At 53.5% G+C, this 15,568-nt stretch overlaps 1 protein-coding gene across 1 annotated transcript; it reads left to right on the top strand.

Annotated features, from left to right (window-relative positions):
• The first annotated feature begins 6,841 nt into the window (after positions 1-6,841).
• Positions 6,842-13,025, top strand: STX4 (syntaxin 4). Its single transcript, XM_040972979.1, has 11 exons — positions 6,842-7,153; positions 7,333-7,434; positions 7,559-7,658; positions 7,795-7,869; positions 8,346-8,416; positions 10,078-10,186; positions 10,260-10,336; positions 10,447-10,584; positions 12,399-12,509; positions 12,581-12,676; positions 12,764-13,025. The coding sequence occupies exons 1-10, from the start codon at positions 7,124-7,126 to the stop codon at positions 12,662-12,664; spliced, it is 897 nt and encodes a 298-aa protein (XP_040828913.1). The 5' UTR covers positions 6,842-7,123; the 3' UTR covers positions 12,665-12,676; positions 12,764-13,025.
• Positions 13,026-15,568: the final 2,543 nt, after the last annotated feature.

The following is a 15,568-nucleotide window of genomic DNA, read 5'->3' as shown; positions in this document are numbered from 1 at the left end:
CTGGTTCACTTCCTAAATGGTTGAAACAGCCAGGGCTGCGCCAGGCTGAAGTCAGGAGCCTGGAGCTCCATCCTGGTCTCTCACGTGGGTACAGGGATCCAAGCACTTAGACCATCACCTGCTGCTTTCCTAGGTGCATCAGGGAGTTGGATTAGAAGTGGAGCAACTTGGGCCCACTGCAATGGCCTAGCAGCTAAAGTGCTTGCCTTGAACTTGCTTCCATATGGGCACGCGTTCTTCTTTTTTTTTTTTTTATATATTTTTTTCTTTATTTTTGACATTCTTTACGTAGTTAATTAGGGCAAAAAGGTTCAAGGGCTGTAGGAAAGTGGGTAAGACTATTATTTCCACATTGTTTTTGTCATGTATCTGGGGTAAAGGGGAAGATAAAGGGAGAAGCCCCACCCAGTCTCCAACCCATCCTAGGTCCCTGATGTGGGGTATGCTCCGAGGGTCTTGCTCAAGTGGTTTTGATAGTTCGACAGTTAGGAATTGCTGCCAGTCTCATGTGGGCACCCATTCTAATCCTGACAGCTCTACTTCCCATCCAGCTCCCTGCTTGTGACCTGGGAAAGCAGTTGAGGATGGCTCAAAACCTTGTGACCCTGCATCTGCGTAGGATGACCTGGAGGAGGTTCCTGGCTCCTGGCTTCGGATTGGCGTGGCACTGGCTGTTGCAGTCACTTGGGGAGTGAATCACCGGATGGTGGATGAGACAATTGCTTTCAATTTTCCTTTTCTTCTATCTGGAGGAAGGAGAGAGAGAGGGTAGAGGCTGCTCCCAGCAGTGCAAGCGGTGGTTTTTCCCACTATGATACAACTCTTTCATAATTTAAAAATGTAAGTATTTCCCAGGAACTTTTGAAGCCCTGTAATACACAGATTTCGAACACTTTGGCATGATTTTTTTTTAATTGGAAAATCAGATATACAGAGAGGAGAAGAAACAGCGAAGAAGGGCTTCTGTCCATTTATTCACTCCCCAATCGGCCACAACGGCTGGAATTGAGCCAATCCGAAGCCAGGAGCCTGGAGCCTCTTCTGAGTCTCCCATGAGGGTACAGGGGCTCAGGCACTTAGACATTCTTCCACTCCTTTCTCATGCCATTACCAGGGAGCTGGATCAGAACTGGAGAGGCCGGGACTCTGGCACCTCTATGGGATGCCAGCACCACACTTGATGATTTTACTTACTTACAATTCCAGGGCCATCTCTTGCACTTCTTATAAAGGCATAAATCCCATCTCTGGGATTCCATTCTCATGACCTCACATAAGCCCGAATGCCTCCCAAAGTCCCTATCTTGAAACATAATGACAAGGGCTGTTAGGGCTTCCAGAGGAATGCAAACGCTGAGTCTGTTAGCAGAATACCTCGATGAAGGAGCTGAGTGCATTGGACAAGGGAGTTATTCACGGGCCAGGAACACCTGTGTTTGTGACTAACCTTGGAACACCAAGTGGCAGACTGAATCCTCCAGCGCTATCTCTCCTTCGTGCCTCCCTCTGGTTGAAAAATAACAGAAGAGAGAGTCCCTGGCCTCAGTACTATCTTTCCTTCTCGTTTTCCTTGAGTTGTCAACAACAGACCAAAACACATACCAAGACTCTGTGTTCATGTCTTCTTCTTTACTTTTTTTTTAACTTTTGCTAACATAAGAAAAGCTATTCTAGGAATTGCTAGCGTCGCATAAGATAAGGATTAATGAAAGCTTTGGTGTGATACCTGGATTCTTTTGGGATATAAAAATCTGTATTCTCTCCCGGCTGCTGGTGGGCCTCAGGACGGGGCGTCTCATGCCTGGATCCCAGACGACAGCCACCATGTGCATGTGGTGAGCTGTCCCCAGGCAGCCAGTGTGCCATTTAGTGCCAGGCTCCGCCTGGTGGCCACCCGGCCGGGGAGCTCTAGGGTTTTGGTTCTACCTCATAATGCTTGGAGTGGCAAGATTGGCAGCAATTTATAACTGGTGAACTATCAAAACCACTTGAGCAAAAACCTTGGAGCATAGCCTACATGCAGGACCTGGGGAGGGTGGGAAATTGGATGGGCCTTCTCCCTTAATACCCCGCTTTAAACATGAAGGAAACAATATGGAAATAATAGTCTTACCCACTTTTCTGTGGCCCTTGAAACTTTTTACCCCAATTAACTATGTAAAGATTGTCAAAAATAGGGCCCGGTGCGGTGGCGCAAGTGGTTAAAAGGTCCTCGCCTTGCACGCCCGGGATCCCATATGGGCGCCGGTTCTAATCCCGGCGGCCCCGCTTCCCTTCCAGCTCCCTGCCTGTGGCCTGGGAAAGCAGTCGAGGACGGCCCAAGGCTTTGGGAACCTGCACCCGTGCGGGAGACCCGCAAGAGGCTCCTGGCTTCGGATCGGCATAGCATCGGCCCGTTGCGCTCACTTGGGGAGTGAATCATCGGACGGAAGATCTTCCTCTCTGTCTCTCCTCTCTGTATATCCGCCTTTCCAATGAAAAAATAATAAAAATAAATCTTTAAAAGATTGTCAAAAATATAATAATAATAAAAAAATTGAAACCTGAAAAAAAAGTCTGTATTCTCAAAAAAAGTACGTCATCCTGAAAGCATGGATGGTGACCATAGCGTAGATTAATAAAATCACTTCTCCATGAAGCATTTTTTTTATTTTTTTAAAGATTTATTTTTACTATTTTTTTCATTGGAAAGGCAGATATACAGCAAGGAGGAGAGACAGAGAGGAAGATCTTCCGTCCGATGATTCACTCCCCAAGTGAGCGCAACGGTCGATGCTATGCCGATCCGAAGCCAGGAGCCTCTTCAGGGTCTCCCACGCGGGTGCAGGGTCCCTTCTGTCTCCATCAGTCTGTCAAGCTCTTTGCCCTGATCCCCACCGCCTAAATTAGTCATTAGTTAGAGAAACAGTGAAGTCCAGCTTGATGGCTCAATTGGCTTGGCTAATCCTCCCTTTTCAAGTGCCAGGATCCCATATGAGCACTTGGTATGTGCCCCAGCAGCCCTGCTTCCCACCCAGCTCCCTGCTTGTGGCCTAGCAAAGCAGTCAAGAACGGCCCAAAGCCTTGGGTCCCTGCACCCATTTGGGAGACCCGGAAGAGACTCTTGGCTTCTGAATTCAGATGGATTCTGCTCAAGCTGTTGCAACCATCTAGAAAGTAAATACCAGAGTTCTAGGAGATCTCAGTGCTAGGCCCAGTCACAGCTGGGAGCCAGGAGCTTCGGCCAGATCTCCCAGGTGATATGTGGGTGGCAGGGGCTCAGACATGGGGCCATCTTCTGCTGCTTTTCTCAGACACATTATCAGAGAGTTGGGTGGCATGTAGAGCAGCGTGCCCATGAACCAGAGCGCGTATGGGCTGCCAACATTACAGGCTTTACCCACTGGGTCATGAGGCAAGTCCCAGTAAATTTTTACAAATATGCCAACAGTGCAAATTTGAGCAGAACCTAAAGAACACTGCAGACTCAACTCTCACCCTCTTGGAACCCCAAGGTCTCAATGGAAGAGCATGTGGTTACTATTACTCAACCATCCCAGTGACGTTCCAGATGCAGGGACTGTGACTTCCTCGGGACCATCAGCCCTGCTGGAGCGGTCAGTGACTGTAGCCACCTGAACAATTGAAGGTAAAACCCAGCAGAAAAATCACGCAGCCATCCTTTCAAAGTGGAGAAACAATATGTTATTTTTATTGGACTTCGCAATAAAATAAAATAAATCTTAAAAAAAAATATCTCCTGGGCCCAGCGCGGTGGCGCAAGTGGTTAAGTCCTCGCCTTGCACGCCCGGGATCCCATATGGGCGCCGGTTCTAATCCCGGCAGCCCGGCTTCCCTTCCAGCTCCCTGCCTGTGGCCTGGGAAAGCAGTCGAGGACGGCCCAAAGCTTTGGGACCCTGCACCCGTGTGAGAGACCCAGAAGAGGCTCCTGGCTTCGGATCGGCATAGTATCGACCCGTTGCGGCTCACTTGGGGAGTGAATCATCGGATGGAAGATCTTCCTCTCTGTATCTCCTCTCTGTATATCCGCCTTTCCAATAAAAAATAATAAAAATAAATCTAAAAAAAAAAAAAAAATCTCCTGCCACAAGGCTTCAGCTTTGCCCAGTCCTGGCCTTTAGGGTCATTTGGTCATTGACCAGTGGTGGAAAAACCAACATCCACAACATCTCTCTCTCTCTCCTGCCATACCACTCTCAAATAAAATAAATCTTTTGAAAGAAATTTTTAAAAAATATATTTATTTTTATTGGAAAGCCGGATAAACAGAGAGGAGGGACAGAAAGGCAGATCTTCTGTCCGATGATTCATTCCCCAAGTGGCTGCAACGGCTGGAGCTGAGTCAATCCTAGGCCACAAGCAGGGAGCGAACCATCAGATGGAAGATCTTCCTCTCTGTCTCTCCTCCTTTCTGTATATTTGACTTTGCAATAAAAATAAATGGATCTTAAAACAAAACAAAATAATAAGAAAGCTGGCGAGGAAGTTTCAGTAGGGATGGCCTTTGACTGCCTGAGGATCTCCCCAGAAGAGGAAATCAGGAGCAGGTGTATTTAGGGGTCTGAAGCTCTAGGGACAAAAATGGAAAAAGAAAAAGATTTAAAAAAATAGGAAAAGAAAAGTTTGGGGTTGGAGATCTGGATTTGGAAGCCAGCAAAAGGACATCAGGTATAAACATAAATGGACTTTGAAGAGGGGAAGGTCCCAGGGAATTCCAGGAAGTAGTCAATTCAGTATCGAAACAGTCATGAGGACAGAGCCATGGGGGTTCCATGTCTATGACCATCCAGAAATGGCTTTGACAAGTGAATCAAGGCCCTCAACAGGGACTTGTGTGTGTGTGTGTGTGGGGGGGGGCATGGATTTGTGGTTCTTTCTGGCTCCAGAGACAAAGCACACAGCGGGAGGAGGGGTGACCCACAGTTCCGCCAGCAGGTGTTGGAAATGGCCTGCACTGGGGCAGGCCAAAGGCTCTCTGTTAAGCAGGCTGTGGATACCCTCCTCCCGCAGAGGAGCAACAGGTGGCAGTGAATTCCCAGGGGGCAAGTGGAGCCCAGGAAACCTCCCCCCACACCCCTCCCACTCTGCCAGCTGGTACTTCCTTGGGTCACAGTCCTGGCTCAGAGCACCCCGCTCTGGGCTCCAGGCCTGGGTCTGTGGTTTCTCTATTAATGGTGAGCAAACCATGTAACTCTGCTTCAATATCTTCCTCTAGGAGGACAGGGAGAGTACCTATCTCATCGAAGTGTGATGAGGCTTAAACAAGCTCATATTTATAAAGTATCTGGCTGGCATTGTGGCACAACAGATTAAGTTGCTGTCACCTCAGCATCAGTACATCACATGGGTAGTCTGACTCACTTCCAGTTTCTTCAAAGGAGCTCCATCCCCCTCCACGCCCCAGAAGGCTTCCATTCTCTTGTGACCCCAAGTCACCACTGCAAAGCCCTGTGATTCCAGTCAGAGAGCACAAATGGAACCATTAACATCGTCCCTCTGAGAAGCTGAACAGAGATGTGCACAACTCCCGATGAGCCATCGAGGGGCCGAGAGAGAAGACAGCAAAGAGATCCTGGCAACACACAATGTTTACCTTATCCAAGACGCAAGTGTTCAGATCAAGATGTCAAATAGAGAAACTGAATGAACCAGTCAGGATCACATGCTGGCTCGGGAGACTGTACCACTCGGAGACAGAGCTCGGGGCAGGAGACAAGGGGAAGTGACGCTCCTGAAGCTCCTGGCAGTTCAGCTGCGGTAACAGGCTCGCTGACCAGGGCACCGGGAGAGGGGCTATTGTGAAACACGAGTCCTGACACGCACTCCCTGGCTGCGCCGGACTCCCTGAATGACCTTGGGCAGTGCAAATCCCACAAGCGCAGGGAAATTTTATCTTAATCTCTGAGATCTACCTGTATGCGTCCTAATGGATGTCTGGAAGATCACGGCTAGGGAAGTGTCACAAGGACAAAACCTGAAGCTTTAAGGAGGGAGCATGGGGAGACCACTGCATATTTCAGGGAGGGCTGAGCTTGCGGGAGGTACTGATTCAGGCGCTGGGGAGTCGCAGCCTGACTTCACCTGGGCACTCAGGGCCCCGGAGCCTTCTCGGGCCCCGCGCCGCCCCCGGAGGCGGTGAGGGCGGTGGGACTGCAGCGCCCGGGGCAGGCGCCGGCCGCCCACCTGTCAGAGGCTGCGGCGGGAGTGAGGTCACTTCCCGCCCCCAGATTCCGTGCCTCCAGGTCCGCTCTCAGTATCTTTCGATTTTCAAGGTCTCACGATGCCGACAGCCCTGAATTCTGTCTTCCGTCTGCCCGCGCACTCAGATCCAAAGGAGAGGAAAATTCAGCCAGGGGGTTCTCGCCACACTGGGGACTCAGAAGACCCCTGGCGGGGGGCATCGGCGTCCCCTCCCCACCTCACAGGGGGTCTACCTCGGATGCCGGCGACGGCGTCGTGAGGGGTGTCCCCGACACGGTGTGGTGTGGCAGTCCAAACACCACGTTCTGCGGTCGGCGAGGCTGCGCCGGTCACGTGACACGGTGTGTGTGTGTGTGTGTGTGTGTGTGTGTGTGTGCGCGCCCACGCGCGCCCGGCGGGGGCGGGGGCACCTCATGGGGTGATGTGAGATGCGGGTCTCTCAGATTACGTCCCCATGACGCACCCCCACCCCTTTTGGTAGCTAGATTTCCGTTCAAAGAGGCGACAGTTCCGGAATCGGGGGCGGGCTTTCACGGCCTGGCAGCATTCGCTTCCGTTCGGGGCAGAGTTGCTTCCGAGCTCCTCCTCTGCCTCCGGCGAAGAGGAGACGCGACTTTGTGCGCATGTCCGGAGTCATCTCCGAGGGGCGGGGCCGAGGCTAAGGGAGCGGGGCGGGGTGGGGGGGAAAGCAAAGGGAATTCCAACCTGTTGAACTTTGGGGGGGTGGTCTCCGAGATCGGCTACTTCCCATTGACTGTGGATGGTGCATGGGGTGGAGCTGCTGGCGGCTCGTGGGGGTGTTGGGGTTCAGCAGGGAGAGGGCAGGGCAGTGTCTCAGGGTAAGTGGGGTACGGGAATTCCAGACTTAGAACCCTAGAGGCCGTCCGGGGCTCCGGCGCCGGGAAGAGGCGCTCGGGCCGCCATGCGAGACAGGACCCACGAGCTAAGGCAGGTGAGGAGCCGGGGCAGCAGGGCTGGGGCTGGACAGACGGTCTGGAATGCAGGACTCCTGGGTTTCGGAGTAGGGAGGGGGTGGCTAATGGCCAGGAAGGAAAGTCCCGGAAGCCTGTGGATCTTTGGAGACGAGAGCCTGTGCAAGGAAGTGGTGCCAATCGACTCTGGCCTTGGCAGGGGGATGACAGTTCGGATGATGAGGACAGGGAGCGGGTCGCGCTGGTGCTGCACCCGGGCACGGCCCGGCTGGGGAGCCCGGACGAAGAATTCTTCCAGAAGGTAAGGGGCTGGGGGGTCCCGTCCTGGATTGATGAAGAGTGGCGGGGGGCACAGGAGCCCTAAGGAGCAGCGCGGTCTGGAGTGCCCCATATCTCTTTCAGCCCCTCTCCGTCGCTCTCCTCAGGTCCGGACTATTCGGCAGACTATAGTCAAGCTGGAGAATAAAGTCCGGGAGTTGGAGAAGCAGCAGGTCACCATCCTGGCCACGCCCCTTCCCGAGGAAAGTGAGTGAAAGACCCGGGTTAGGGCGCATGCTCCCCCCCGGGGGATTGTGGGGATTGTAGTCCCATGCAGGTGGTGGCTGGGGTGGTTTGTGGAGGTAGGGATGCCTCCTGGAATTCATTGTCTTCTCTCAATCAGGCATGAAACAGGACCTGCAGAACCTTCGTGAAGAGATCAAACAGCTGGGCAGGGAGATTCGCACACAGCTGAAGGGTGAGCACCTAGGAAGGCAGAGGGATACCTCCCTCTATCCTCCCAGGGTAAATGGGGAGTATTTAGCTCAGAGAGGCAAGTGATGTATGTAGGTCACACAGCAGGCCTGGGTTTAAACTCCTTCAATGGCTTCTACTCCGTATTCCAGAGCACATGCCTTTTAGCTCCTTTATTTACGATGAAACCCTTTGGGCCCGTAGTTCTTGCTGGCTGCCTGGAGTGCACCTTTGGGCCTTCTGCATACCTGTGGGAATCCACAGATATGATTCAAAGACAGATAAGCTTTTTCCTGTCAGAAGGTTGGAATCAGTCATTTTTTAATAAACTATGTTTCCCTTGAAAGTCCAATGAAGACAGGCCCCTCCTTATTGTGTGGCTGTGATGTGGACCCACGCTATGTCCTGGTCCCCAGTTCTCAGAAATCACAAATCAGAGTGGCCATCCCACCCATCCACCACTCTTACATCTCCCCACAGCCATCGAGCCCACGAAGGAAGAAGCTGACGAGAACTGTAACTCGGTCAACACACGGATGAGAAAAACCCAGGTATGTTGGTTTCTCCCAGAACTAGGCCGTTTTAGTGTGTGTTCCATAAATCATTAGATGACAGATGTCTGAGGCAAAGGCCCTTAAAGACCTCCCAGGCCAGCCTGATGATGTTCCAGGTGGGCAAATAGGCAGCAAAAAAAGATCTCACTTCAGGTCAGGGAGCCAGGACCTCTACTGCCCAGGCTGTTACTGGACGCTGCGTTCTCCGCTCTGTGAAGAGTGGCTGCGTCAGGTCCCCAGACGTGCCCTGGCCTTGGCTATGGGAGACAGGTTTCCCAGGCACCAGGAAGGAGAGCTGGAGTTTAGTAGGGACCACAGATGGACCTCCTGTCGGAGTTGGTGGCTCCTCAGGGAAGGGGGGCAGGCAGTGCTAAAGCCTGGCAGGTTTCCTGCCTGTGCGACATATTGGGATGTCCTCAGCCATGGGCACAATTCAGGAAGAGGAAGTTCCTTAGGCTGACATCTTAGTAAGGGGTTTGGAGATCATCTGACTGCCCCTCCCTGGTGCCCAGGGAGCAGCAGCAGCTTAGGGTTTTTCAGGGTCAAGGTTCAAGCAAGTTGAATCACGAGCAGCAAGGCCATAGCCCGAAGTGGAGTTGTTTGGTTACCTTGACACAGGACAGCTTTTTGCAGGAGAGCAGGTGCGTCTCCCAGGCACAGGCTCCAAGAGGAAAGAGTGTTGTTAAGCCCTTTGAGAAGGAGCAGGATGTGGAAGGGGCAGCCTGTAGTGGTCAGTGATGTGAGAGGTTGTGGGCCCAGGACGACCTGTCCTGTAGAGGCTGCCTGGTGACCTGCAGACACACGCCACATGCACCTGCTGTCTTGTAAGCAGCTGAGCTGGTGTTCAGCTATGATACATCCAGTGAATGTTGGACGCTGGACCTTTATTTATTTTAAAAACTATTTGTTTATTTGCAAGGCAGAATTACAGAGAAAGAGAGGCAGAGAGAGATTTTCTGTCCACTGGCTTACTCCCCAAATGGCAGCAGTGGCCAGAGGCTGAGTCAGTCTGAAACCCGGAGCTAGGAGCTTCTTTCGGGTTTCCCATGTGGGTTCAGGTGCCCAAGGACTTGAGCAATCCTCTGCTGCTCTCCCAGCCACATCAACAAGGAACTGGATCAGAAGTGGAGCAGTCGGGGTTTGAACCAGCACCCAGATGGGATTTCAGTGCTGCGTGTGGCAGGTCAACCCACCACGCCACAGTGGCAGCCTCTTACCAGAACTTTTATGAGTGATTTAGGGACTGCAGTGAGCTGAAGATCTGGCAGGGAGAATCAGTGAGAGTTTAATAAGAGTTGCGAGAAAGGGAGTGAGGGCAGGCAGAGGGATTGGGAGTGCTGAGGGAGGCAGAGGGCAATTTAGACGAGGAGTGAGAAGCCTCTTTCTGAAAGTGACTTTAAAACAGAAGTTAGGGAACACCCAGAAGGAGCACCGAGTGCTGAGGCGCAGGAGGAAGGTGATGGTGGAAGATGCAGAGTCAGACGACAGGGACAGGAGCATGTCGCCAGAGGCCTTTTACTCTGATAGAAATAGGGGAGTCTGTCAAGGCCACCCCAAGGTGGTAAAGGCAGTGTACACCTCTAGCAGCTCCTGCTGCGTGCCCACTGTGGGGTCCTCGAGCCTCCTGGTGGTACCCAGCCCATGTTCTCCGTCCTCAGCATGGGATCCTGTCCCAGCAATTTGTGGAGCTCATCAACAAGTGCAATTCAATGCAGTCCGAGTACCGGGAGAAGAACGTGGAGCGGATTCGGCGGCAGCTGAAGATCAGTGAGTCGGGGTGCTGGGCCCTCTGGCTCAGGGGACCCCAGGCCCGCTCTGAGCCTGGCCTTCTCCCTCACAGCCAATGCGGGAGCCGTGTCTGACGAGGAGCTGGAGCAGATGCTGGACAGCGGGCAGAGTGAGGTGTTTGTGTCCAATGTGAGTGACCAGAGCCCCTTCCCCGCCAATGCAGCGGGAATGCACCGGCACGCGTGGGGTCACTCGGCTGCCCCCGGAGGCCTGACCTCTCACCTTGGCTCACCTCTCAGATACTGAAGGACACGCAGGTGACGCGACAGGCCCTCAATGAGATCTCGGCCCGGCACAGTGAGATCCAGCAGCTGGAACGCAGCATCCGGGAGCTTCATGAGATCTTCACCTTTCTGGCGACCGAGGTGGAGATGCAGGTGGGTGCCCCACCTCCGCCCCAGGACAGCTCCCGGAAGTGACCTGGTGCTTGGAAACCCCTTCTGGTATGTCAATACTAGCCGGGCTCAGCGTTGCCCTGCCAGGTGGCCCTGACTACCCCACTCCTTTATAAACAGCTTCCCACCTCCCCAGCCTGAGGCCTTGCTCCCTCTCCACTGCCCCCCGGGGAAAGAGCCCACTTGACGTCTCAGAACCCTGGAGTGTCTCCTTAAACACCTGTGCCTGCTTGGGGCAGTGGGTTCTCTCTGCAATAGCAGAGAGGTTAAAGTCCTTGCCTTGAACGCCCCGGGATCCCATATGGGCACCAGTTCTAATCCCAGCATCCCCACTTCCCATCCAGCTCCCTGCCTGTGACCTGGGAAAGCAGTCGAGGATGGCCCAAAGCCTTGGGACTCTGCACCCGCATGGGAGACCCAAAAGAAGCTCCTGGCTTCTGGCTTCGGATTGACTCTGCAGCTCTGGCTGTTGCAACACTTGGGAGCAAATCATCAAACAGAAGATCTTCCTCTCTGTCTCTCCTTCTCTCTATATATCTGCCTTTCCAATAAAAAATGATTTATTTTATTTTTAGTGGAAAGGCAGATTTACAGGAAGAAGGAGAGAGCAGAAAGAAAGATCTTCCATCTGCTGGCTCATTCCCCAAGTGACCTTAATGACCAGAGCTGAGCTGGTCAGAAGCCAGAAGCTTCTTTTGGGTCTCTCATGTGGGCTCAGGGTCCCAAGGCTTTGGGCCATCCTCTACTGCTTTCCCAGGCCACAGGCAGGGAGTTGGAAGTGAATTTGAGCAACCGGGACACGAACTGGCACTTATATGGGATCTCAGCACATACAAGGCAAGGATTTAGCCATCACACTGGTCCCAACCTTTTTTTTTTAATTTTTAAAAAATTATTTATTTGAAAGGCATTTATAGAGAAAAAAGGAGAGAGATCTTTCATCTTCTGGCTCACTCCACATGCCCAAAACAGTTGGAGTTGTGCCAGTCTGAAGCCAGGAGCTTGTTCCGGGTCTCCCATGAGGGTGCAGGGCCATCTGTCACCGCACTCCCAGTGCATAAGCAGGGAACTGGATTGGAAGAGGAGCAGCTGCAACTAGAGCTAGTGTCCATATGGCAAGCTGGCACTGGTAGGCAGGAGATTAGCCTGTGAGCCACTACACCATTCCCCTCCTTTTTTTTTTTTAAGATTTATTTTATTTATTTACATTGCAAAGTCAGGCATATATATAGAGGAGGAGAGACAGAGAGGAAGATCTTCTGTCTGATGATTCACTCCAAAATGACTGCAATGACCAGAGCTGTGCCTATCCTAAGCTAGGAGCCAGGAGCTTCTTCTGGGTCTCCCATGTGGGTGCAGAGTCCCCAGGCTTTGGGCCATCCTCAACTGCTTTCCTAAGCTAGAAGCAGGGAGCTGGATGGGAAGCGGGGATGCTGGGATTAGAACTGGTGCCCATATTGGATCCCGGCGTGTTCAAGGTGAGAACTCTAGCTGCTAGGCCGCTGCGCTGGGCCCCCCACAGCTTTTCTGAAATCAATTTAGAGAGCTTAGTGTGGGATAAGGGACCAGGGGGTGTTGGAGCTCATGGGAGAAGGGATTCAGGAAACGCTCCACAGAGTCTGAACTTTTCTGGCATCTGCAGCTGCCTCTGTCTTTGTTGGGCCAGTTTCTGCTTTGATTTGACCACTAGGATTGTCCGTCAGTCACTGGAGGTGGGGGTGGAGGAAGGACCAAGGCACAGGGGACGCCCACGCCTGGGCCTCCCTCCCTCTTAAGCCGCCTCCTTCCACGGGCAGGGCGAGATGATCAACCGCATTGAGAAGAACATCCTGAGCTCTGCGGATTACGTGGAGCGTGGGCAGGAGCACGTGAAGGTCGCACTGGAGAACCAGAAGAAGGCGAGGAAGGTGAGTGCCCCAGCCCTGCGCCCAGCTTCTGAGCCCCAAGGGGCCTTCCCTGACCACCTTGTCTCCCACAGAAGAAAGTCATGATTGGCATCTGTGTGTCCGTCACTGTCCTCATCCTGGTAGTCATCATTGTCATCACCGTGGTGGTTGGATAACGTACCATCTTGGTGAGAGAGGGTGGGCCTGCCCTGCCCGTCCCTACCCCTCAGCCCTCCTTCCGCTCCTCACACCTGCTTTGCGCTCTCCTTTTGCAGACACCAGGAGCTCCAGGAACCCGGGCCTGGCCTTCGCTCCCAGCAGCTTTGGGGAGAGGTGGCATCCACACAGAGCCTCCAGAGAGGCCCTGTCTGTCCTCTGACCCCTGAGCAAGAGGCAGATGGTTCTGGGGTTGGCAGCTTCTCATTTGTGGGGTTCTCCCCACCCCCTTGAGGCTGCAGAGGCCCCGGGACAGGGGTCAAATTGTCCTATTTGGTTGGGACAAATGGTTTTGTAAAAAATTAAAAGCAAAAATAACAAGATTGCGAGCTTGGAGACCCCTGTGCATGTGTGTTCCTGGCGAGCTGGCCCAGGATCCCTGCCACCCCATCACCACTCAGGGGCCACGTCCAGCCTGGCTGACTCTGGGTGCTGTGACTACAGCCACCTGGCTGGGACTTGTGCTGTCCCACGGGAAGGGCCCGGCACAGCTGGCTCCCGGCTTTTCCCTGGGGATGGACCGCTGAGAGCACCTGGCCCTGAAGAGGTGAACAGGAGCCAGTGATGGAAGGGAAGGAGCAGACTGGCAGGCAGAAGCCCCAGAGGCCAGACCTGTGGTCAGAAAGCAGTGCGATTTTATATAGAGAATCAGCGAGCCGGGGCCAGCGGGCCCGGTGGCACCTGCCCTGGCTTTTTTATGGCTGACTCTAAAGTCTTCTGGTCCCGATGCCTAGAGTCTGGGTGGCATGTGGCGGGACGTGGTCTCAGGGTTAAGTCCTTCCTGGCCTCGAGCCTGATCCTTGCTTCTCACCACTAGGTGGCAGCACGGAGGATGTTGCCCAGCCCTCCTGGACTGCCCAGCTCCTGGGCTGGGCTGGAGAGGATGGGGTCCGCCCATGAGTGGGACCAGGCCTGCCTCGTGCAGGACAGGGCCGCCGCCCTCAGTGCCCCCCACCGGTGCTGATCACCAATTCGAGACTGGGGCTGTGCGTGGGCGTGGCTGAGGCGGGGCTTGATTGCCTCTGGAATGTCATTGGTCGGCGGGAGTGAAGCATTTCTGAGGAAGGCGGGATTGGCCTGTAGGAATTGGGCGGGCAGGGCCTCGGGGAATGCGCAGGCGCATCAGGAAGCAATTGGCTCCCAGAAGGCAGTGAACCTGTGGAGACTGTCGGGGCCGGTGAGTCGGGGGACCTTGCAGGAAAGAGCTGCCCCTTCTCAAGCTCATTCGAACGCAGTCTAGGAGTCCACTCGATGGGGAAGCTGTGAGCCTGTGCCTCTCTGGTGGTGCATCTCCATCGGGGTCCTGGCCTGTTGGCCGTCGCTGTCTACTCTGTCTTCAGAGTAAAACCACAAGATCCGCAGCTCCTGAGGGCGTCTGATGGCGCCCTTGGAGACCCACGACGCCACAGGCGTGCAGCAGTGTCCATATGCCACAAGTGTGCTGGACAGCGCCCACCCCCCAAGGCAACAGCCCGAAGCTGTCCAGCAGCTGCTGGAAGCTCTCGCTGAGATGACTCCGCGTCCACTGTCTTCCCTGTGGGCCCCTGACCTCGGTTGTGCCTTGAAAGCCTGGCTTGGCTGCCGACAGCCCTTCCCTCTTGGAGCAGCCTGGACTAGTGGCAACTTCTGCACATCCACCTTGCTTTGCACCTGTTGGCTGCGGCTCACCTCCCAATATTTCCCCGGCTGGGATTCCCTGGAGGAAGAACTGGTTCAGTCCACTCCCCAGGTCAGGCTACAGTGCCCTGCTTAGCAGTCCCCTACCCTTGCGTTGGACTTAACTTACCCTTGGCTGAGACGTAGGTGGGGGGGGGGCGGTCCATGTATCAGCTGAGGCAGAGCTAGGGTGGGTGGTGAAGGGGGAGCAAGCCAGTTCTGTGATCAACACCTCTGGGGCTCTGATGTTGTTTTAGGTATTTCCTGGCCTCCCTTCCCTGCCGTTGTCTGGGGGGGGGGGGGGGGGCGGTAATACTTTGAGGCCCTGGGATTGCAGTGAGCTGGGGCTGCAATGGAGGGAGACATGACCACTTCTGGGACAGCTGGAGCAGAATGGCAGTCTCCCTATCCGCTCTGCCGAGGACCCCCACGTCTGGGCTTCTCTTTGAGCCTGGGTCCTGGGGAGGGAAAGGACAGAAACTTGGGAAGCGCTGTATCATCTATGGCTTTGACCTTGAGCTGGTGAGGAAACTTTAAAAAAAAATTTCTAAATCATTCTTTATTATAATTATTTTAATAATAATTTATTTTAATTTTGATGATGTTTACATAGTTAGGGTGGAGAGAGCCAAAGAATGGGGGAAAATGGATGAGACAATTGACTCCAATCTCCTTTTTTCTTCCTGTATCTGGGGAAAGTGGAGAGAGGAGAGAGGGCTGCTTCCAGCATCTCAACCGCGTCAGTACCTGGAGACGGGGGATGACCACCAATGTCATCCCAGGTTCCCAGTGCAGAGCATGTTCTGAGGGTACTGAATTAATTACTGAAGTAATTGATAGTTCTGAGATGCTGTTGATTTTGTTGCTCCAAGGTTGAAGAAATCCTTTCAAAGCTTATTGGCTGGCATAGTCCACCTTAGAGTCTCCATTTGCCCAGATACGCCCTCTCAAAGACTGGCCAGGAGAGCAGTCCAATTTGTTCTGCCATCTATGGTATTAGACGTCCTCTGTAGGGCACAAAGAACTGGTTGTCATGTCCTCCATGAGCATCTGGGCATGCCATCCATTGCACATGCGTCAGCAACTGTGGAGACCCAGTTCTGACACATGCACTCCACGATCCTGTGATTTTCACTGAGGTTGGAGTTCTGAGTCCAATGATCTAGTGGAGGAGGTGGGGTTCTCCAAAGAAAGTTTGCCCCAGATGA

Source organism: Ochotona curzoniae, unplaced genomic scaffold (assembly GCF_017591425.1).
Source record: "Ochotona curzoniae isolate NIBS_2020 unplaced genomic scaffold, NIBS_Ocur_1.0 contig_2321, whole genome shotgun sequence".
Taxonomy (NCBI): Eukaryota; Metazoa; Chordata; class Mammalia; order Lagomorpha; family Ochotonidae; genus Ochotona; species Ochotona curzoniae.
The sequence above is the reverse complement of the archived record's forward strand: the minus strand, read 5'-3'. Positions and strand labels throughout refer to the sequence as shown.

Coding starts and splice junctions, on each gene's coding strand:
- STX4 (XM_040972979.1), top strand. CDS start 7,124: ATGCGAGACAGGACCCACGAGCTAAGGCAG. Junction 7,870..8,345: donor GATTCGCACACAGCTGAAGG/GTGAGCACCTAG, acceptor ATCTCCCCACAG/CCATCGAGCCCACGAAGGAA. Junction 10,187..10,259: donor TCGGCGGCAGCTGAAGATCA/GTGAGTCGGGGT, acceptor TCTCCCTCACAG/CCAATGCGGGAGCCGTGTCT.